The sequence below is a fragment of the Polistes fuscatus genome, unplaced genomic scaffold, assembly GCF_010416935.1.
Source record: "Polistes fuscatus isolate 324 unplaced genomic scaffold, CU_Pfus_HIC Scaffold5, whole genome shotgun sequence".
NCBI lineage: Eukaryota > Metazoa > Arthropoda > Insecta > Hymenoptera > Vespidae > Polistes > Polistes fuscatus.
The window spans coordinates 9716656-9739618 of NW_025113129.1; the positions used below are offsets into that span (position 1 = coordinate 9716656).

The window sequence follows — 22963 nt, forward strand, 5'->3', positions numbered from 1 at the left end:
CTAGTACCCTACTCTGCATCTTCTAATGCTTTTAAGACGATTAATCTCTCGTGAGTTCCAATATTTTTCTCATTCATATAAAATGATAATTCTCTAACAATGGAATGTTCATTTGCAATCAGATGTATATCAATTTGAAAATTGAACAATTCTCAATTATATTTTGTGAAATTACAAGTAAATATAAATAATTTCAAGTGAATTGTTTTTTACAAATACTCTTATGACTCATTATATACCCCTATAATTGATCTTTATTTATTAAACCGCCATAAACTATCACGCTTATCAGATATCATTAAAAAAACCTTGAACCGGTCTTAACTTTTTTACCTAATATACCTTTCGTGTCATCTCGAAGCTAATTAGTAGGCGGTTTTTGAGGGAGTAAGGAAATATTGATAAGAAAGCCCTTTTGGCTAACGCCAGATGTAAGAAGGGGTGAAGAATGGTAAGATGGGAGGAAAGGGAAGAAGGGGGGTGTTCGAGAATGGAGGTAAGGTAGTAGCTAGCGAGATAAAGATAAAAATCGAATAGCGACAGCTGATTCGAGGTAAAATTAAATTCCCTCTCTCGACAACACGTTAGGCGGATAAGCAGGATTGAAGAATCGGAGTAGATGGATGCCTCCATTGTTTCATTCGATTTACACCCGTGCTCCATACCGACGATAGAGAACCTGCAATTTGTCAGGAGAATGAAAAGTTAAGCCTGGGCTGGAAGCTCAAGGGTGGTGCGCAGACAATGGGGCCTGGCTTTAAAATCTCTCCTGCAAACAAATGAGAAAGCCCGGCTCAAAACGTAATTGAGATGTTGAGATCTGATTAAGATGAAATCAATAACACGGATACCGCCATGCGGCGTGGTCGCGCGCATCTTCTTCTTCTTCCCTCGTCGTCCTACATTTATAATACTTCCTTCGTTCGTACGATTTTGTTTTCCTTTTCTTTTTCTCTTATTTTCAACTACCCGATCCTACGATTCCATTCTACGAGAAAAAGAATTAATACTCGGGGGAATATAAATAAAATCAGCTTATTTATTTTATTATATGTAATGTCGAGTAATGGCGAAGGATTAAACGATCGAATGAAATTTTAAATAACGAATTTTCGATTCAGTTACTATCAACTCTACCTCTCTCATTCCAGTGCTTAAAAAAAATAAAATAAAAGAAGTAGAAAGAGACCATTATCCTTCTCACCACAACCACCACCACCACCAGCAGCAGCAGCAGCAGCAACAGCAGCAGCAGCAGCCTTTCCTCTCTCAACAACAACGTCGGAGTCAGCGAACAAGTTAAACTCTGCTCTTCTCTTATTTCTTCCTTGTGCAATTTCGTTAGAGTTACGAAAGAAATGAAATCCGACGTTAACGAGAAGCCGGAATAAGAAATGGAAGAGAGAAATAAAGTAACTACCCCAACGGGGTAGATCCGTTTACGAGATTCAACCACCGATGAAACGAGTCTCCTTTTCGAGACGCAAAGTACCTAAATAGTAACTCGTAAGCTTACACCACTGGGGATGAAGAAGAAAAAGAAAAAGAAGAAGATAAAGAGAGAAAAGAAAAGAAAGGAAAAGAAAAAGAAAATAAAAGAATGGAAAGAAAGAAAGAGAGAGGAGGGAGCCAACACTTGGGTTGAGCTATGGGTCCATAGCAAAATTACAATGAAAGATACTTCTGTGGCCAAACACGAGTAGTCGAGAAGTTTATTATTATTACCATTATTATTATTGTTATTATTATTATTATTATCATTATTATCATCATTATTATTATTATACCGCTCCCGTGTAACACACGTCGCATAAATATAATATATGTATTAGGATACGTATAGGTATGTATGCGTGTAAATATGTATATGTGTGTATACCGGGTGTCCGCATCTGCTCGAGATCGCCACGGGAGGTCGGTCATAGGAGACTGGTGAAGGTGAAGGTAAAAAGAATCCGAACGAGAAATCTCCTTTCGCACTTCCGTCCGGACGAGCTCGTTGTACCATTCCAACAGCGATACTCTTCCCTCTTTCTCTTTCTCTATTTTAGTAGCCTGTTAAAAAAAGGAGAACACGAAAGAAGGAGAAAGAGAATGATAGAATACGTACACAAGATCCAATCCAGTCTCGTCAGGATTGGTGATGGCAAATAGGACCAATCGAGAACGCGAATGGATTTTTCGTGGCTTTGGTGGTGATCTCGATCCTTGAAAAGCAAAGAGGGATCGTTCCGTACCATGTAATCGTGTAACCGAGCCCTCTTTGTTATGGCTTTTCACACCGAGTAACACGTAGGTAACAGGAACGTCTACTAACGCCCGACTTCTTCTTTTTCTTTTTCTTTTTCTTTTTCTTCTTCTTCTTCTTCTTCTCTTTTTCTTCCTTTTTTTTTCTTCTTTTTTTTCTTTTTTTATTCTTACTTTCGCGGCTAATTATCCAACGAAATCCCCTTAAACGGCCATTAAACTCCTCGCCCTTCAAGCTCACCGGTTAAAGCACTTTAGGAACTAAACGGATACCTTAACGGGACCTATACCGACTCCCCATTTCGGCATTCTTCTCATCCCAATATCTTTCCTCTCTCTTTTTCTCATGCACCAACCCCAAAATGGTTTGATAACGACCATTCGCAGTTTCTCACCACACGGATGCAAAGTGTGACGAAATTTTCTCCTTCCTCTACTCTCCTCTCTATCGTTTATCACGAAATACAAGAAAAGGGTTCTTTTTAAAGCACGAAATTTCTAAACTGCCAGCAATTTTCTTCGACACAACTTAACATGACAATCCGTGACAATACACCACAAATGTAGACGATACGTGATCATTGAGAAGAGAAATTTTGATCTTGAGTTTAATCTCGACAGTAAAAGTGGAGCACACTTCGCATGAGGGATACACGCGAGAAAAAAAAAGAAAAAGAAAAAGAAAAAAAAAGAGAATGATTGTTGTCGTCGTCGTCGTCGTCGTCGTCGTCGTTGTCGAGGTAACGCCGATGACGCTGATCCTACAAACAAAGTGTTTAACGAATAAGCTCGTAAATTGCGGCCTGAGGTAAGGCAAAGCGGTGAGGTATAAAAGTAAAAGTAAAAGTAAAATAAAATAAAATAAAATAAAAAGAAGGGAAGGTTCGTAAGAGAGAGAGGGAGAGAAATAAAGAAAGATAGAGATAGGGATAATCAGCTTAATGTAACGTAATGCTGATGGCGAGTATAAAAAAAGAGAGTAAGAGTGAACGAATGAGAGAGAGGGAGAGAGAGAGAGGGTAAAAGAGTGTTATCAAAGTGTAGCCACAGCCTTTCGTGTCTCACGCTTTATTAGATTGCTGCGCCAACGGGACGAAATTAAATGCACGATTAATTTACGACGTTTTTCCGGGAGAAACACAATTGCGTACTTGTGTGTGTGTGTCTGTAACATATACCCACCACCTATCTATGTTTCTGAATTTTCCCTGGGGCCTAGGATCGTATAAATTGTAAAATCGTATTATATCGACTATACTTAAGACCACTATAATAATACTATCATTCTCATCATTCACACATGCCTTCGTGGTTTTTTATCTTCTTTTTTTTATTACCTGTACGTATGAAAGTACCCACCTTTTGGGTATTTGTGAGAAGGTGGAGGACAAAACGAGGAGGACAAAATCCTGAGAACCTTAGTCGTGAAAAATAAAAAAAGAAAAGAAATTGGAGGAGAGAGACGAGAGAACGTATTTATCGCTTCTCGAAACAGATTGAAGCTTCCCCCGTGTGTCTGTCTGCGTAGTGAATTCCGTCGCGTTTTCTAACCAACCCCCCGATGTGTGTACCATGTAAGTACGACTCTACATTACTACCGTACATGCCTTGATGCATCCTTTATCCCTTACGAAAATCGCTTCATTCGACAAAATTGATCGAGTGTGAACGGGACTTCTTTCCAAGCTCCATTAGAACACACCGCGAGCTTTGATCTTTTCAACGATTCTACTGAAACCTGGGTATCTATCTATCAATCAAGAATTTACTTTTTCGAGTACTTGATTTTATTTTATTCTTTTTTATTTTTATTATTTTTTCTGTATAGAATCAAACGGTTAGAAGAGTTTTATGGATATAAAAAAGATAGTAAAGATTATATAATTATATTGCATCGTGTTTATTTTTATTCATTTATATTGAGTAAAAATGTAAGATGATTGAAATCAAATTTGAAAGCTAAAAGAAAAGTAGATTATTAATCGTATTTGTTTTCTTATTACAAATAATACTTTATTAATACAAATAATAATTTGTTAATATTTTTAATAGGGACCAGAGTTGCATCCTAATCGCATATATATTTATAATAAAATATTACTATATATTCTCTATATCATAAGTACTAACAATTTTGTATTAGCCTTATCACTTACTTTACATTCTCACATTTTATACAAAATGTTTTCCAAAAATAATTAAAAAATAAACCCTTATATATCACTTGACTTCGTGAACCGTATATCAAATTTTCTTTAAAAATACCAAAGTAAATCTATCGGATGGGAAAGAAAAAGAAATGATAGTAAGAATATAGGAGAAAAAGGAATCATTCAGTCCGTCGGCCCGTCTGGGAGAGAGTGAAAGGACACGAAAACGTGACGATGGGAATAGAAGGGGGAAAAAAAAGAGAGAGAAAGAGAGAGAATCAAGATCGGTTCAGGACCGGTGCTACTCTCGCCATGCTGTGCATCCTGAATGCCCAGATGCTTTCTAATAGCCTTAATGAAGTGTGCATTGCTCGTGTATACGGAGTTAAAGAGCGGCGTCATAACGACACTAATTTTTAAGCATAACCGTACACTCAGCTTCACAACGTGTGAACACTCGAGAGTTCTGAAAATAAAATTAACAAAAAAAAAAAAGAAAAAGAAAAAATAAAATAGGAACAAACGCGGTCTCTCGCTCTTGCATAAAAAATATCTACGAAAATCTCAACAGGAGATCCCTTTATCGTCCTTCGTTTCCTTTGGCAGACGAAAAAACCAAATTTGTCCTTCGAGACGATAGAAGAATTTTGTGGGGGCTCGTAAGAAGAAAAAAATTCGAATAATTTGGAGTGCTCGTAATTTTGTATATTCTTAATCTATTTTTTTTTTGTTTTCTTCTGCCTTTTCTGCTTTCTTTTTGGAGGTTTGACGATAAACCTCGAGTGTTATATCTAGAACCTACTAAAGCGAGAATAGGAATTGAAGTTACGGAGAGAAAGTGGAATACAGGGTGGATACCCCCGGTGCGCGCGAACGAGCAAAGAAAAACGTCTGTTGGCGTTTTATTAATTCTAAACTCAAAGAGATATTTATCTTTTCGCTGGTTTTTCGTGAACGAACGAAGTGCTTCCACGAATAAAATCCCAACTACCGAGGCGATTATTATTACACAGACATAATGTTCATCCGTTAAAGGGCCACTCAAAGTTATATAGTGTGTGTATGTATGTATGTATATACAATTGCAGCATTAATATCCTGCACTCGTGTCTGTATTCTCTCTCTCTCTATTTCTCTCTATTTCTCTCTATCTCTCTCAATCACTCATTAACTTTCTATCTCTTTTTCTCTTTACATAATAGAATATCAAATCGCTGAACGAATTGCTACTTGCTAATAATTGTTCCAATTAAATTCTACTTTATTTTATGTTATGTTCCTCATACATTTATACGTTTAAATGTTTAAATACGTATATATTAAATATTATTTTGCGAATTACGTTATGAAGACAAAATCAGTAATACTAATGACATAAAATTCATGAAGATATAATGTTACTGATTATTTTTAATTAGGCACGTTAAATAATATGCAATAATTCAATAAAATATCTAATTAAAACGGTTGTTTTATTTTATACTCTTTTTAAATATTTTAAACATATAATTATGCAATTTATTTCTTTATTGAATCCTAATAAACTCGTACATATTCGACTAACCCTTGAAATCAATTTAAAATCATGCCAATTTTTGTATCATATTTATTTCTTATTAATTTTAGCAAACTTGAAATATTCGATTGATATTTAATTTACAACCAAATTGTACAGTTCGACGTTTCTATTCCAAAACGTTGCTATTAATTCGACGTTGATAACAAAATGAAAACAAATAAAGAATTATTCATTGTACTTATTGCACAGTAGGAAGAGAAAAAATAATTGATAAAAATGATAAGGACGAAATTTAAATAAAAGGAAAGAAAGTAAAGAGAGAGAAAAGAAGAGAGCATGTATTTATGTGTGTGTGTGTGTGTGTGTGTGTGTGTGTGTGTGTATGTAAGATGGTAGGAAAAGATGCGTGGAAACTAATCGGGCTCTCTTAGAGAGCACCTTTCCCTTGGCAATCGCCGGCATAATAAATACCATCAGCAACGTTGGATAATTTTCTCGCGGTGGTCGTAACGTCGTGTGCTTATTCGTTCGCATCGTCGTACTCTTCCTCCTCGTTCTCATTTACTTCCCTCCTTCTTTGCCTCCTCCTCCTCCACCTTCTTCTCCTCCTCCAACCGTTCCTCTTATTCCTCATCGTCTCATCGTAGAAGAAAGAAAGACGCGTTTTCCAACACGAACGAGGGAGAGGTTTATTGCCGCGGATGGACTAATTGATGTCATTCAGGGTGTCATTAACGTCGGTTCGTCGTTCAACATCATCGTCGTCGTCGTTGTCGTCGTCGTAGTTGTGTATCAACTCCTAGTGATTTTCTCGCAACACCATCAGAGTACCAACACCAACAGAAGCAGTAGCAGTACCCAGTAGCAGTAGCAGTAGCAAGAGAAATCTTTTCAGACCGCTCATTCGCCACTTCTCGCGACTTTCCGTTTCTCGAGGGCAGAACGTGCGCAGAGTAAAAGAGAGAGAGAGAGAGAGATAGATAGAGAGAAGTGTCGAAGGACGAGTGAGCGAGCGAGTGAGTGAATGAGAGTGAGAAAGAGAGAGGTGGAAGAGTGAAGTGAGCATATTACTATTGAGAATAAGTACCTGGCTTCGAGATAGGGGCTGCACTCGGCGTATAAGGAGGAATGGAGTAACGACACACGAAGGTGGTGGTGGTGGTGCTGGTGGTGGTGACGGGGGTGCAAATGGGGTGGTACAATGGGCACTAATGGATCTCAAGCCGCCGCGAGAGGCGCTGCTTTTAATCTAATTGTCCTTGGTAGCCGTTGCGATCGCGATCAGTGGTATTCAACGCTGATCCCTTGTCTACTCCGAAAACTACGTCGCCCGTGGAAAAAAAAGAAAAGAGAGAGAGAGAGAGAGGAAGAGGAAGAGTGAAACAAAGAAAAGGAAGGAAGGAAGGAAACAAAAAGAGAGAAGAGTGGGACGAATGAGAAAGTGTTTCTCGATTAGCGATAGAAAAAGAAAGAAAGAGAGAGAGAGAGATTTATATGTATATATGCATGGTTCAAATTGAAAGGCTTTGTATTCGAAATACATTTTTAACGATAGGATCTTCCACTACCGTCAAATGAACAGATCGATTGTTGAAAAAGAATTTGTTAAATGTCGAATGGATGTAAAGCGAGTAAGCGAAGTAAGCTTACGAGTAAATGTGACCGAAAAGCCGAAGTGGACGGAGGAGCGTTTCTTTTCTCCTTCTAGTGGTTCCATTTAGCAGAACTTTACAGTATTATGCGACACGATTGTTGAGCTAAAAGTGTACAAAAGTGTAGACGTTAGCTCAGGAAAGGGAAGCTAAAGTCTATTCTCTTATTCGCGAATATGTTGGAATGTGTATTACACGTATACACACATGTATACATCAAAATGGGTTGCCAAAATTTGTCAAAGAAATGGAAAGTATCATTCCGTTTGGTTGACACCATCCTCAAAAACGTAAAAAGAAAAATAGGGAAAAATGTATATATTTGATACGACAAAAAGAAAAAAATAAGGGAAGTTCATCGGTTTCCCTTCTTTTTTTTTTCTATCGAAACTTACCGGTCTTATCGTATAGCTCGATCTTGTGAAAGATAATACAACACGATGATGATTGTCCTACGAGCAACGTGCAGGTGTCGTCCAACGTCGATTGCGATGGTGTTGATGATGTCCCTACTACTTCAACTACTACTAGTCGCAATAGTGGTAGTAGTAGTAGTGGTGGTGCAATAATCGGTTGCCGAGCTCACGCGGTGTACATACGCTTCGAAGCCGACTCGAACCAGCGATAAAGTTAATTCACGGGACGCGAGAAGCGCGAAGCCGCCGTTGGTCGTCGTTACGACAGATAAATTTCCGATAACGCGAATAAATTGGCCCGATTGTAATTGCCATTGTGCGTGTTACCGGTATAAACCTGGATGAGCTTCGTTCGTTCTTTTGGATCGTCCCGTTCCTCCCCCTGTCCTCTCTCTCTCTCTCTCTCTTTTTTCCACCCTCGCTATTTAACCGAGAGAGAGAGAGAGAGAGAAAGAGAGTGAGAGAGAAAAAGAGTGACAAAGGGGGGAGGGAGGGAAATAGGGGAACAACACGATCGAACGACACCACCAACGACGTTTACACGAAGACTCGTGGGAACGTGGTCCTCGTGCACAAACGTGTGTGAACCGTCCCACTCCCTTTTCACTCCTTGTCACCATACCGTTCGTGTAAATCGTGGGGACAATCCGGAATTCAGGAAATTGTCGTAATGACGGGGCCGAAACGAGGCTGGCTATAAAATCCTACTATGATTAATGACTCGAAAGCTATTTTGTCCTGGACGCATTTTTTCAAAGCGAGAAAATCACATAAGAAAATGAAAGTATCGTTTGAAAGCATTTGTGCGACCTACAACCCACTCCCACCGACAGCCCCCTTCCATTCCTCGCCTATCACTTACTTTCAAAAGCTATAATCTTTCGACGATCTGATTTCGAAGTCGATAGATGTGTTTAGTTTGTACTTGATGTGTTTTCTTGTGTCTTTCTTTTTTTTTCTTTTTTTTTCTTTGTTTCCCAGTAGGATATGGCATGTAATCCTCACAGGAGAGACGACAATTGGTTAAAGGGAAAGAAACAAATGGTGATTATTTTCCTGCTTGTGACACGAAGGAAGTATAAACGATGTTATAAAAAAAAAAAAAGAAAAAAGAAAGGTAGTAGAGATACATCGCTTTTTGATATTATCTGTTCTCATATATTTTTTAACATAATCGGTTACCTACATATTTACATAAAGAAAACCATCATTATCATCACCACCATCGTTATCATCGTCATCATCATCGTCGTAATCATAATCATCACTGTTTTCGAGTTACACCTGTACTACGTATTATCACACAGGTGTGTAATTTTACAAAATTAACGGACTCCTCCAATCCGTCCACGAGATTTGTTGTTATTTCAAGCATTCTCTTCTTCTTCTTCTTCTTCTTTTTCTTCTTTTTCTTCTTCTTCTTATTTCTTTTCGTTTACTTTTTTAAACTATCGGTTCCCGTTTGGTTTCTATGCATAAACGACGCAAAGTTCGTTCTAAGAGCGAATCGCGTGTTTTCCCTCTCTCTCTTTCTACGTGTTTACATTTACACTTTGTAAATACATACATACGTGTGTCCCAATAAACGCGACACCGAGCGCGAGTCTTGCATGCACGCGATATCGACTACATCTTTATGATATCGACATATGCAAAAGGACTACGACGGTGACGCGAACATCAACGACGGCTTACTTGATTGCGTTGTAAGTCAATGCCGACATTAAAGTACACGCAGTAGTAGTAGTAGTAGTAGAAGTAGTAGTAGTGATACTACGTATGCATGCATATTATGTATGTTACGGATTGTCCATGTGGAAATAGTATTATCATTCCCTTTTTTTATTTTTCTTCGTGACCTCATCTTGGACTTATTACGGTTCCAGCTAATCACAGCAATTAGTTTGTTCGTTTGATTACCACCAAGTCCACTGAATTTACTTCAATAGCAATCACCAAAATGAAAAATCAAAGAACAAACCGATGATCCTCATTTTAACTCGCTTATTAATTATCCGCTTTACGTATAATCTCTTCAGCCTTAACTCTGAGAACCTCGGCGCTTTGTCTTCTGATTTCGTCTTCCGACGACGAGTCGTCTTCCTTCTCGTGCTTCGAGCTCAAATTTTGCGGCAAATTTTGGACCCCAAGATTCAACGGGTGTCCATGCAAATGATTCCCCAAGGTATGGCCATTAACGTTGTTGTGATTTAATGAAGACGCTGCTGGATTTAGACCAACCGGTAGGACCGTGCTCAAGGACGCCAAGTTTTGCGGTAAGGGTAAACCAATATACTGCGAAAGAATCGCGTGCAACGGTGGTAATTTTGGTGCGCTAGCTGGCCAAGGGGGTGGAAATACCGGTGGTATGAACCACGGGAAGGCTCCGCTTGGTGGACCCGATGGATCCGCACCTGGTACACCACCGGCCGATTGGAGTAACCGTGCGTGCAGCGACAACTCGTTCACACCTGCAATCACACGGTAAAACAACGTTTTCTTTCTTTTTTTACTTTTTTTTTCTGTGTTTTGTTTGGGAGGATTTTTAAGAAAGAGGACTTTTCTTAAGGTGGAATTTTTAAATCAATAAACTATTAATCGTTGTCTGTACTTTTATTTAAAATTACTTTTTTTTTTCTTTTCTTTGAACTTCTCGGATCTAGCCCCCCAACCCCCTACCGCGCTTCTATGACAAATGCAGAAACATTATTAGTTTTATGAAAAATTAACGGACCTTTACTTCCGTCGAACGCCGACCGTCTTGCAGATCGGATTCCACGCAACGGTCGACGCATACTGAGAGGGACACTGAAATTATATGTAATTATTACCGATTGCATCTACCCTTTTGACTATGTTCACCCTCCCTCTCTCTCTCTCTCTCTCTTTCTCTCTTTCTCTCTTTTACACACACACACACACACACACACACACACACACACACACACACACAATAATCGTAATAACCCGCACGACTCGTTCGAGTATAAAACTCCAATATCGTCCCACAGTTAAGTACTAATGCATTTTTATTTATAAGAGTCGAAGAAAAAAAAATAAGAATAAAGATAAAAAATAGAAGGTAAGACTTCTACTGAATAAACTGTTAGATTAAATAGAATAATTTTGTCACGTGAAAAGAATTGACCTTGTTCTTGGAGAAGTACCTTTCCTTATGGCGACCTTTTTCAAGAATTTATCGGATAGAGGAAATTTAATTACCGTCGTGTAGAAAATTAATTATTTCCTCGGTGCGATACACTTTCTCTTCGCGATAAAAAAAAAAGGATAAAAATCAAAGCACCGGGCGGTGGCGGTGGTGGTGGTGGTGGTGGTGGTGGTGACGGTGGTGTGGGGTTTAAGAAAATATAATGAATTAATTATCGAGACGACTAACCTCCCTGCTCGACGTGCATAAAGCTCGTGTCCCTTCCAAGAGCTTTTTCTTTCTTACGCCATTTGGCTCGACGATTTTGGAACCATACCTACGAAAAAAAGAAACGGATATTATGGTAATAGATAATTTATTTAATAAATTAGTTAACTTTAGAACTAACGAAAGAACAAATGAATTTAATTCGTTTTATATTATACTAAATATGATATTAGTATCATTTAAAACTCGTTTATTTTATTATCTCCTTCCCCTTGTTCTTTTTTTCTTTCTTTTTTTTTTAGCAGAGTTTTTCGTTAATTCATTAGCAAGAATTTTAAAAGGAATTCGTAGAAAGGCATTTAAAGGTATTCTCTCGTAATTCTCTCATTAAGAATAAAAAAAATAATAAAATAAATAAAGAAAGAAAGAGAGAGAAAGAGAGATAGATAGAGCGATGAAAAAAAAAAGGAAAAAAGAAATGTCGATCTTAAGCTCAACTTTATCCTTTTCTCATTAAATCAGGAGGAGAATTTTTTTTCTAAATTTAATACTCTCTCGACAAGTATATTTAATTCTCCTCTCCATCTCTCTTTCTCTTAGGAATGAAAAAAAGAAAAGAATAAAAGAACTGGAAATAGAAATTGGAGGTATTAGTAGTCAATAGGAGATACTAGAATTTGTTCGTACTCGTTATGTAATTTTCAACGATTAAATCGCATCCCGAAGCGAGAGAAAGAGTAGATCTTTCTTTAATAAGTAGTAATCTTTTTCTACTTTTTCTCTCTATTTTTTCAAAAGAAAAAAATAAAGAAAGAAAAAAAAAAAGAAATAAAGAAAGAAAGATAAAACTAAACTGGCAAGAACGTATGAGAACCTTCGGCCGCGCGTATCAGAGCACCCAACAAAAGCTCGGCTCTCGAGGTTGATTAAGCTAATTGTTAACAATTATCCTGATTTCCTCCGGACCCCCGAGTGGTAGCAGCAACCCCTGCCCTCTCTCTCTCGTTCTCTCTTTCTCTTTCTCTTTGTCCCTCCCGTTGCACCCGTTGCCGTATAAATGCTTTCACTTTCCGCTCGAGTTGTTCGGTAGGATTTTTCGTGGGCATCGTCAGAGACCCCGGCAGCAATAGCAGCCATACTAGCTAAAGCACCAGTACACCAGTACCAGTACCACCAATGGCACCAACAGAACCACCAACGACAGCATCGTCGTTCAACCATCTCTTTCTCTCTTTCTCTTTTTATACATGTATAAGTGTATATGTATGTATATCTGGGTGTATACGTTTTACATGCTGCATCCATTGTGTGCCACGGAAATTCAAAATGCTGCCTTTCAGACCGACACTGTTCTACCAACCAGGGTAATAGCAAGCGAATATCGCTTTCCGAATACATGGACACAGTCCCTTCTCTCTCACCCCTCTTAGGAAACATTTAACATCGTTAACTAACGATTAACGTTCTCATTCATATTATATACAAGATGTTTTTAAGACATTTTAAACAAAAATTCATATTAATATTATTACTTTTTATTGCCAATCAACCTAAAACATTTAACATCATAAACTGTTAACACGTTAGCTGCCAATCAAATTTATTAAGTTTTACCTTGGAGATGCCAAAAGTTTATTTAAAGAAAACTTCTTGAAAATTCTAATATTAGGTTATCCAAGAAATCCGTATGATTCTTTTGCTGTTTATTTACTTAGAAACAAAAAATTGTACGAATTTATAGAACAACCCTAATATTCATTGGCTCAAAGTATAGTTTCGCAATGTCATTTACGTATCGAAGAAAAATTATTATTCTTATTAATATTATTAACATTTGAAATTTAATTTCAGATCAATGGAAAATAGTTGAAAGCAAAAGTTTGTCATCGAAGAAAAGAGAAAGTGCTTACCAGGGAGGAAAGGTAGACAAGAGGTAGAGGGTAAGGTCGACATCAAGAATCAAGAGAGAAAGAGAGAGAGAGAAAAGGGGGGATAAGTCGGGAGAGGTCGGGACAGGAAATTCAATTGCCTAATTGCTGTTAATTATTTAATCGCTCCTGAATACCCTCTAACGCCTAAGTGCTCGCAAACCTTGCAGCGCGTCGTTTAACCGACCCACCGTCAACTCGAAAGTTTAAATCGCCGGCTCGTCTCGAAAACTTTCACTCTGACGACTACGACAACGACGACGAAAACGACGACGAAAACGACGACGAAAACGACGACGAAAACGACGACGTTACCCTTGTAGCCGGCGGCGGCAACGTGCTACTACTGCTGCTGCTGCTGTTGCTTAAACCATTACGAATAAAGTACACAAGAATATTTTCAAATAGAATCAAATTCGAATCTTTTCGACGCTGGCTCGAAAAGCGGGGAAATTTTTTTAATGAAAACAACTTCAAAAGTAATAAAACAAAGAAAAAACAACGCAAATAAATAAACGTTCGACTGCCCTGTCGAAAAAAAATAGTTCGAAGCCAAAAAAAGATAAAACGAGCAAACAAACAAACAAACAATAATAAAAAATCAGGGTAAAAAAATGAAATTCCAGAATATAATTAAAAAAGAAAAAGAATTCGCGAATTGGAAAGAAGAGAAACGAACGATTTCCCATTACGACGAGCACCAGGCTGGCGTGTACTACGATCTCTACAGGTCGATCTCCCAGAACGATACATACATTCGACGAGACGTTAATACCGAAAAATGGGGTAATTTTGCATCCAGAATCGACGCGCAACGGTGGTAACGTCGATGGTGGTGATGGCGGTGGTGGTGGTGTTGGTGATGGTGATGGTGACAGCTGTACCGGTAGCAAGCTAGCTACAGATAGATAGATAGGAAAAGAGATAGATTCGGCTGTTGTAGGAGGATAGGATACGCGTGGTAGGTGGACGAAATGAGGGGTAGGAGATAGTGACGGAGAGGGAGGGAGGGAGGTAGAGGGAGAAGCGCGGATAAACGAGGGATGAACGCAGTGGGGGGAGGGGGTTGTAGTCGGAGCGCAGGATTTCCTAGATTGAAATAAAGTGGCCGTGGCACCACTGCGCCGCGGCGGATCATTTAGCGGTTTTGTCGAGCGACGGCCAATTGCTGGCATTGTCGCTTGGCTGTACCACAATGGGCCAATCGGAATGCTCTCTGTCTCTTTTCAGCTCCGCGCCACCCTTCGACGACGGTTCCCATCCAACCCTCTCTCTCTCTCTCTCTCTCTCTCTCTCTCGCTTTCTCTCGTACACCGTGCTCTCACTCTTCGTTGCACATCTCTCGATTCTCTTCAACCCCCTCTACCCACCCTGTCCCCCCGGACCCCTTCTCCTTCCTCTTTTCCCTCTTTCGTCTTCCTCTCCTTCTCACTGACTACTTCTCCGCGACGTGTGTAAGGGTGTCGGAATAGTCGAGCTAATCGAGTAACCGATTTCCGTTCATGAAAAAGCGGCCGATACTCGAGCTAGGACGAATCGATTCCAAGAGACGTTGAAAAATGTAGACATTATCAAATATTCACCCGATTGGTTGAATGCTTTCTATGAGTAGACTGATTCATAAGTTTTTTTATTTCTTTTTTTTTTTATTTACGTCTATATTTCTTCGTTCAAATTGGTAACTCTTTGCTAGAGTTATTTTTAATAGTCAAGGTATTTTTAGAATTTTTTGCTATCTGTATCTTTACCAACAGTTAGTTCTATGCACATATTTTGTCCTCTTTCAACTAACGCGAGATAGCAATTGTCGAATAAAAAAAAGAATAAGAAGAAAACGAGGAGGAGCGAGACAGCAGATTTTGAGGACAATGGCGTGTAATTAGTTGAGTGGCACCCTAACGTGTACTCGCCATAAAGGTTCCTAACTTAAATGTGTGCTTCTACGGATATATCTGTATACTAGTTGAGAACGATGAGCTTGTAACTAGGTAGCTTGTCGGATATCATACAGGGGGATGAATGATCGGTAATGTTTCAAATGTATCGAGTGTCCTATCTTCTTGGAGATCTTATCAAAGTTGTAGCGAAGTAGAACGAAATGAAATTTATTCATCTAAATTGTCCGCTAAAAAAGACACACACGCAAAAAGGGCAATGAGACAAAAAATAATATTAATTTTTTTTTATCTTGTGCTTGCCTTTTTGTATTTTTTCGTTCTTTCTTTCTTTCTTGTTCTCGCTCAATCTGTTTCTCTCTTTCTTTCTGTTTTTGTCAGTCTCTCTATCTCTCTCTCTCTCTCTTTCTCTCTCACCTGAACTCGAGCTTCTGATAGGTCCAAACGCATCGCCAGTTCCTCTCTTGTAAAAACATCCGGATATTGCGTCTTCCCAAAGGCGTTTTCAAGCTCGTGTAGTTGATAGGTCGTGAATGTTGTCCTCGACCTTCGAACCTTCCTCGGTCTGTCTGACTCACCGAGATTCAACGAGTCGTGAAGCCCGTCGCTCATTTGATGATCGCTAAGATGTCCCAGCTCGGTGTCACCGTTATCGCCGACTGTATCGGACGACGTCGCATGATCTGCAACCAGCATGCAAAAATATCCAAAGAACGGTTTTTAAATATCAAGGAGAAGAAGAAAAAGAAGAAGAGAAAGAAACACACAGAAGAAAAAGAAGAAGAAGAAGAAAGAAAATCAAAATTACGCGTTGGAACTCATTGATGACACCTTACGTGCCACCACCATAAAAAAAATTTTTATTTGAAGGGCCGCGCTCGTGTCGGGCTACCTACGTCCAAACGAGGGTTAGAAAAGAGCAAAAAGGGGTGATATATCAAATGATGAAAAGCCTTCGATACTTGAAGCATCGAATATGAGAGAGAGGGCAAGAGAGAAAAAGAGAGAGAGAGAGAGAGAGGATGGAGGCGATTAAGCAAAATCGTCCACGCTACCAAAACGAAATTGACGTTTCGTTGATATACGATGAAGTAGAAACGCGGAGAGGGGATGGTGCGGGCGCAATTTCTTTTCTAAGCCGCACCAGCCAGCGACCGGTCCCGATATATTCGATACGCTCGATGACGTCCGATCGGCGGATTTGCCAATTTTTAAGCCTCGTTTGCTGCTTCATTTTTTTACATCCGTACTTTTTATATATCTATGTATATATACATGTATATATATAGATATGTATATATGTATATATCTATGTCTTATAGAATAGATATATATATCGAGCGCATCTAAGCATCGGAGGCCATCCGAATATTGCGCCATAGATCTGAAAGAGGCAAAAATAGAAAAAAAGGGGACTGTCCTCCTCCCCCCCCCCCCCCCCCTCCCTCTCCTCCCCCTCCTTCCCCTTCCCCCCCCCCTCCTCTCCCCCCCCCTCTCCCAGCTCCCCCGCCGCTGCCGCGGAGGAGGGGGAACCCAAAAAAAAGAGAGCGCGAGAGAGAGAGACCATATGCGACACTTTTGCGAACGAAACGAGGGGATCTGATATGTGCATAGATGATTATTTCTCTATGTACCGCGTCCGTACTTAAAAAATCGTTGCTGTCAGTGATTAGTAAATATCGAGAGAACACGACGCCCCCCACGCCCTTCGTTACACCCTCGCACCCCGTTTCAAACGGCCGTTTCTATCAGGTCCTACGACCCATCCTTCTCTCTCTCTCTCTTTCTCTCTCCATCTTTCTCTCTCTTGCTCTCGCATTTTGCATTCTTCATCTCTCTTCCATTTCCTTTCTCTTTCTCTCTATTTCTGATGCTTTCTCTTCCTTCCAACGAGGCAACGGACAAGGTTTAAAATACCCCCTATTAGGGCACACACACGCATATAACCTAATAGGTAGAATCCCCTTTCGTTCCACTTGCTACAACCCCGCGTAGGCGAGAGAAGGTTATGAGCAACAATCATGCTACCTCCTCAACTCTACTCAGAGAATCGAGTTCGCGGGTGTCGAATCGTTCCGAACACGGATCTACACGTATTTGCGAGATAGGAATTAAAGGGGTGCCGATTAATCGGCTTCCAACTTCTTTTGATCTTTCCGAAGATCTTTCCAGATCCGCACAAGTGTATATTCGTAAATTATTTATTGTTGTATGCGCATGACCTCTCCTATCTTTCTCTTTTTTTTTTCTTTTTTCTTTCTTTCTTTCTTACGAGACATTAAAAATGATCGATGAATTGTGCTACTTTTAATTTTACATAAAAACAGAGGAAAGAACAAAACAAATTCATCGAGGTCGACACTAGTGTGTTTGAAATTATAAAATGATTATTAAAAAAAAAAAGAAAAAAAATACAGATGCTAAAGTTCTTTCTCGTACGAGATGATTAATTGACGCACATTATTATTGTTATTATTACTTTGACGTCGACCCTCCTCGTAACTAATTTTTTTTTCAAGGCGTATACCTTACATACCACGTTAATTCGCTTTCAACCCTCTTTACGACGTCGACCATTATCACGGATATTACCCTGGCACGCTTTCCACGACGTTTATTATGAATTATCGGCGGCTTTAACTCGATAAGCGAATCGCCTTGTTATCGAGAATCACCGATAAGGCTTGGAAAATTAACGAATCATAACGTTTTATGAAAATTCTAGGTACCATTATTGTTAAACGTATACACGTATAATATATTTGCTATAATATGTTATTAAAATCGTGCGATATCGAAGACCACGAAAGATCGAAATCTGACATAATGATCGAGCTTATGCGCCACACACAAAAAAAAAAGAAGATTACATACGTTTATATAAACGTTTGAAAATTAGAAAAAATATTTTCCTTTCAATATTTTCGTTTTCAATATTTTTCTAAAACGAAAAACTAAAAAACGCATCTTTTAACATATCGTATATGGTATCGATACATAACTGATTAAAATTCTATAAATATCTTCTATAAAAAGGTTTTTTCTCGTATGAATTTTTCTATTTCTATTTATTTATTTTTCTTCTTTCCTTGTTTTTTTTCTTTTTTGTAAGCATTGAAAATTCAAAAAACCGGTTAATGAGTAAAACTCTTTTCCGCTTCCGCCGTCTAACTATCTTTCTCATGAACAAATTAGGGTATTTATTACTCGGGCATAATAATGCTAATCCTTCTTTTCGATGCCGCCGTAGCCAACAGTTTAAATAGCTTGCGATGAGTCGGATCTAGAATTGGTGTGCATGTGCACCACGCGTAAGCGTACGAGAAATGGTAGAAGTAAGACAAGGACAAACACAGTCAGAGAAAGAGAGAGAGAGAGAGAGAGAGAAAAAGATAGCACCACACGCACGTTTCAACACACACATCCAATGTAATCGCACTCACATGTTCGTAACAAACACCGTGAGGCTAATCCAAGTTGAATAGAGAGATTTTAATGTTTTTATGCTAGAGCACAATGGGGTACCCACTTGATGCCTAGCTCTCTATTGCTTTCTATTAAATTTACGGCTGGTTCGATAGTTTGTGGTAGGGGTGGATTCAAGTAAAAAGGGAGTACATAGACCAAAAAAAGAAAAAAAAGAGAGAAAGAGAGGGAGGATCGATCATTCCGCTGAATAAAAAATTTATTTACCATGGAAAGTGGCCACATGGCTCATGTTAATCTTTGTATCAATCCTTGAAAAAGAAAGGAAAAAATACATCAAATAATTCTTTTGCTATAAATGTTTACGGGTGATATTGGTAATTTAAAACAAAAAAATCATTCGTTCTCTAATTGTTTTTTTTTTTATTAATACTTATTTATATAAATATTTCCAATTATATCTAAATCATGTTTAATGATTAATCGCCAACACGTTGAATCAAATGATCAAAGTTGGAAATAAACGTCGTTTAGCTGCTAATTCAATATTACAGGGAAAGAGGATAAAAAGTATAATAACAAACGTTTGTAAAGCACGAACACGCGTTTGTGTTTAAACCTTTCCTCTTCTGACATTTAATATTTGTATATAGTATATGTAACACGTTCATAGAAAATTTTCAAACCTCGACGTAATTACAAGCGTAATTCGTAATTTGACTCCGATCGAGGTATCCATTAAATTTATATTTAAACGAATTAAACGATCCGCGCATTACGATTCCACATGTAAATGATGAATATTTGACGAGAGCGTGTACTTTATTAGAGTTTAGTAACTATCTACACAAATACACATAAGTACGTGTAAAAGAACATCTTCGATTCTAAATCATTTGAAATGCGTTTAACTCTCCTTGATTTCCGTACATTGAACGAATTGAAAGAAAAGTTGATTACAACAAACTCGATGGTCAACTTCACTTATACACATGGTCTTTACACGCATACACACTCATACATACTCATACATTTACTCGACCTCACGCTTACGTTCAACCTCACACAAACACCTACGGTCAAACCCACTAATATATTCGTAGGTTGGTGGGATCATGCAACGATGGACATCGACGTTGGCAACTGCTTTAATTACAACGGATAGCAGTACAGGTGAGATCCGCAACGTCACCGCGATTTCTACCACAATCGAGCAGAACTAATATCCACTGAGCCTACGTTCAATGGACATTGATAACGCGTCCCGGAAGTCGAACATCAAGCTACACCGAGATACAGAAACGTAGAGAGAAAGAGAAGGATAGGGAGAAGCATAGAGAAGCTCATTAACGCCATAATTACCTGTTAACACCGATCTAACCACGTTTCCTCTAAATGATACTTTTCTTTCAAATTTTAATTCCTTGTTATCTTATTTGAACTACTAGGTATGTAGGTTTACGATTCTTTACAAAATTTTTATTAGTCTATTCAATGTCAACATGATTTCATTTTACTACGAATAAAATACATTTTTCTTGGATAAATAAAAAGAATAATACATCATCCATTTTCTGGTTTAAAAATAGAAAAAAAAATATTTTATTTATCCTATGGGAACATTCCTATCCGACAAAAACTTGTAACAAAGAAGGATGATTCATGGTTAAATAAACGAACCAGAAGATTATCGCTAACTTAAAGGATTTTCAAATTTTTCGAGGAAATTGTCATAGAGCAAAAACAAATCTTTACGAATTTAAAGATAATCCTTACAATATAATCATATAAAAATAAAATTATCGATAAACACTTTTGTCAAAAAATTCCAAAGGAAGAATAGAACCATTAAACATATTTAAAATCTTGAAGATCCATAGATTCGGCCGATCGATTTATTCGATTATAAAACGAATACACACTTCCACAATTACACACACATACATACACCTCCGCACACGTGATCATACTACAGTTGGTAATTTTTTAAATAATAATAGTAATTTACAATAATGTTTCTTTTGACTTTGGGGGGGAAAAAAAAGAAATGTTCGCGTGACGTAACGCATTTCATAAATCCACACATTGCATAGGCATATAAATAAATACCTAGATCCTAACCAAAGATTCGCATAACAACAACGACCTAATTACGTTACCGTCGGTACCCTTTTCTTTTTTCTTTCCTTTTTTACACAATGACCACCAACAATTAAAGCTTTAGTAGCATGCGTGTGTGCACTTCGAAGATCGCTTTATTGTCGATGTAACTTGCGTGAGAAACTAACGCGATGCCATTAGATCGCCGATTGATCTATCGATCCTTCCTACTCTTGCTCCTTCCGTTTAAACGGGGATCGCACTCGGGCGATCACGTGACTCTACGGGAATACTCGATTACACCACGTTCATCATCATACTCCATCAAAGTAAATTTACCTTTACGATAATGAATTGATTAAATACGCGATAATATTTGTACAATAACAATTAAATAATTTTTGACTTTTTTCTTACACGAGTAAATGAAAAATATTTCCTCTTACAATATTAGAAAAATAAAATCGAAACGCGCTAAATCAAAAAGAATCTCATGCATGAAATGAAATACTCAAAAATCAATCGCGAAGAAACAAAAGTAAAAAAAAAAAGAAAGTATTAGAAAGAAAGAAAAAAAATTGTACCTTCGTCTTTGGCATGGCCCAAGATCTGATCTATGCTGTAAACGTTTTTCTTCTGATTGTAAGTTTGCGCCATAATATCACCGGGAAGAAAAACGATTTTCCTTAACTTGATGCTGGAGGTGGGAGGAGAGTGACCCTCCTCACACGTGGATGATTTTCTTCTTTTTTTATTTTTGTTCTCTTTAAACGTCGAAGAACTTTTCGCAAATAGGCGTAATAAAACGAAACATAATTCAAACAAAATAAAACTCAAATAAATCAATCACGAATGTCACTCTATCGACGGCGATATATATATATATATGTATACAATATTTATATATATATATGCATATATGTATATGTAGATTTCACAGGGCGTATTTTTGTTAAATCAAACGTCCTACTTCCTCCAAGTCGCACATGTACAAATCGCGAGACGAAAATCGAATTTCCCGCTTTCTTTTAGACTCGTTAATACGTACGAAAGATGGTACAAGTTGTGTACCTTACGTTAATACAAATGCGTACGCGAGTTGTACTTGGAAAAGGAAAACAATTAGAATAGGATAGATAGATCGATCGATTGAATGAAAAAAAGATGAATGAAAATAAATGAATGTAAAACCAAATATACGTAAAATGTAAATAAATGAAATAGAATGTATGGATAAATAAGAAATAATAATTAGAAAGATCGGAGATGGTGCAAAAGGAATAAACTGATGGAAAAAACTTATGAAAAGGATCGAAACGTGTAGAGAAATAGATAGAAAATATTAGCGTGTGATAGAGAGCGATAGAAAGAGAGTGAAACATCCGTCCCGATGCTCGACGCGACTCTCCACCTTCCAAAGAAAATGCGTCAATCGACGGCGCACCACCAACTGGCTCGTCGGACATGAAAGCAGCCCTTAATATCGCGTACACCCGCCCCACCTCGCAACCCCTAACACCGCCATATTAGCCCCTCGGCCAATGAGGGTGCGCGCTTTTCACCCAAAGCCACCCCGTTGTCGGGGGTTGAATGAGGCCTGGGCGGGGAATATTTTGCCCTTTCCGCGTAAATCCCCGGATTTTTTCTACCTTCTCCTACCCTCTCCACTTCCTCCTCCTCTTGCTCTCTCTCTCTCTCTCTACCACTTTTCCCCTTCTTCTCTTCCTACCTGGAAAATCCTTTTTCTCTCTTCTACATACACCAGTCACCATCTTTCTTTCCTTTTCTATCTTCGATCCTCCCACAACATTTTCCCTCTTCTTTCTTCTTCTTATTTCTTCTATACGTGTAAATTCATCTTTCTTTAACTTTCGTATAACCGTTACAATACACACACACACACACACACACACACACCCTCGCGCGTTCCTACTGTCCCTTTTTAACTCTTCAAACGATCCTTCACCGATCGACAACAAGCTAAATTTCGGTGATCGACGATAATTCGCCACGATTCGATCTGCTCTAGGAGAATTTTGTTTCTCGAGGATCATCGCCCGTTCTATTCTTACTCCGATCGAAGTGGTGTCTACCAATGAATCGGATATCTATTTCGTCATCTTCACCTTTCTCCTTTGCGAGACTATCTGTACTTCTCCCCCCCCTTCCCTCTTTTTTCTTCTTTCTTTTTCTTGTAATATTTATTTGTCCTTCGATAGATCTCTAAACGTTATTTACTAGTCTTTAGAAATTT

General features: G+C 38.3%; 1 protein-coding gene and 3 long non-coding RNA genes across 5 annotated transcripts in view; 1 reads left to right on the forward strand and 3 right to left on the reverse strand.

The window, feature by feature from the left end:
- The window catches only part of LOC122521845, a 37640-nt gene extending 29044 nt beyond the window's left edge, over positions 1–8596 (reverse strand). Inside the window, exon 1 of the long non-coding RNA XR_006304937.1 lies at positions 7964–8596. This is a non-coding gene — a long non-coding RNA (uncharacterized LOC122521845). The remainder of the gene's footprint in view (positions 1–7963) is intronic.
- Positions 2385–6814, reverse strand: LOC122521846. Its single transcript, XR_006304938.1, has 2 exons — positions 6388–6814; positions 2385–3008 (listed from the first exon to the last, which is right to left on the reverse strand). It is a non-coding gene; the product is annotated as an uncharacterized LOC122521846 (long non-coding RNA).
- Positions 8597–9829: 1233 nt separating the features above from the next.
- LOC122521842 (aristaless-related homeobox protein-like) lies at positions 9830–21892 on the reverse strand. The gene is made up of 4 exons (XM_043642546.1): positions 21294–21892; positions 15601–15866; positions 11382–11469; positions 9830–10455 (listed from the first exon to the last, which is right to left on the reverse strand). Exons 1-4 carry the CDS (start codon positions 21364–21366, stop codon positions 9992–9994), a joined length of 891 nt encoding a protein of 296 aa, XP_043498481.1. The 5' UTR covers positions 21367–21892; the 3' UTR covers positions 9830–9991.
- Positions 11329–20179, forward strand: LOC122521844. Of its 2 annotated transcripts, XR_006304936.1 has the most exons (3): positions 11500–12724; positions 13212–13300; positions 19713–20179. It is a non-coding gene; the product is annotated as an uncharacterized LOC122521844 (long non-coding RNA). The 2 variants fall into 2 exon arrangements; XR_006304935.1 differs by lacking the exon at positions 19713–20179 and having other exon boundaries at positions 11329–12724; positions 13212–13780.
- Positions 21893–22963: the final 1071 nt, after the last annotated feature.

Bases quoted from the DNA above. Each gene is read 5' to 3' on its own strand.
- LOC122521842 (XM_043642546.1), bottom strand. From the start codon at position 21,366: ATGGCGCAAACTTACAATCAGAAGAAAAACGTTTACAGCATAGATCAG. The intron at 15,867-21,293 runs GTACAATTTTTT...TGCTGGTTGCAG, and splicing joins GGGCCATGCCAAAGACGAAG to ATCATGCGACGTCGTCCGAT. The intron at 11,470-15,600 runs GTGAGAGAGAAA...TTTTTTTCGTAG, and splicing joins TATCAGAAGCTCGAGTTCAG to GTATGGTTCCAAAATCGTCG.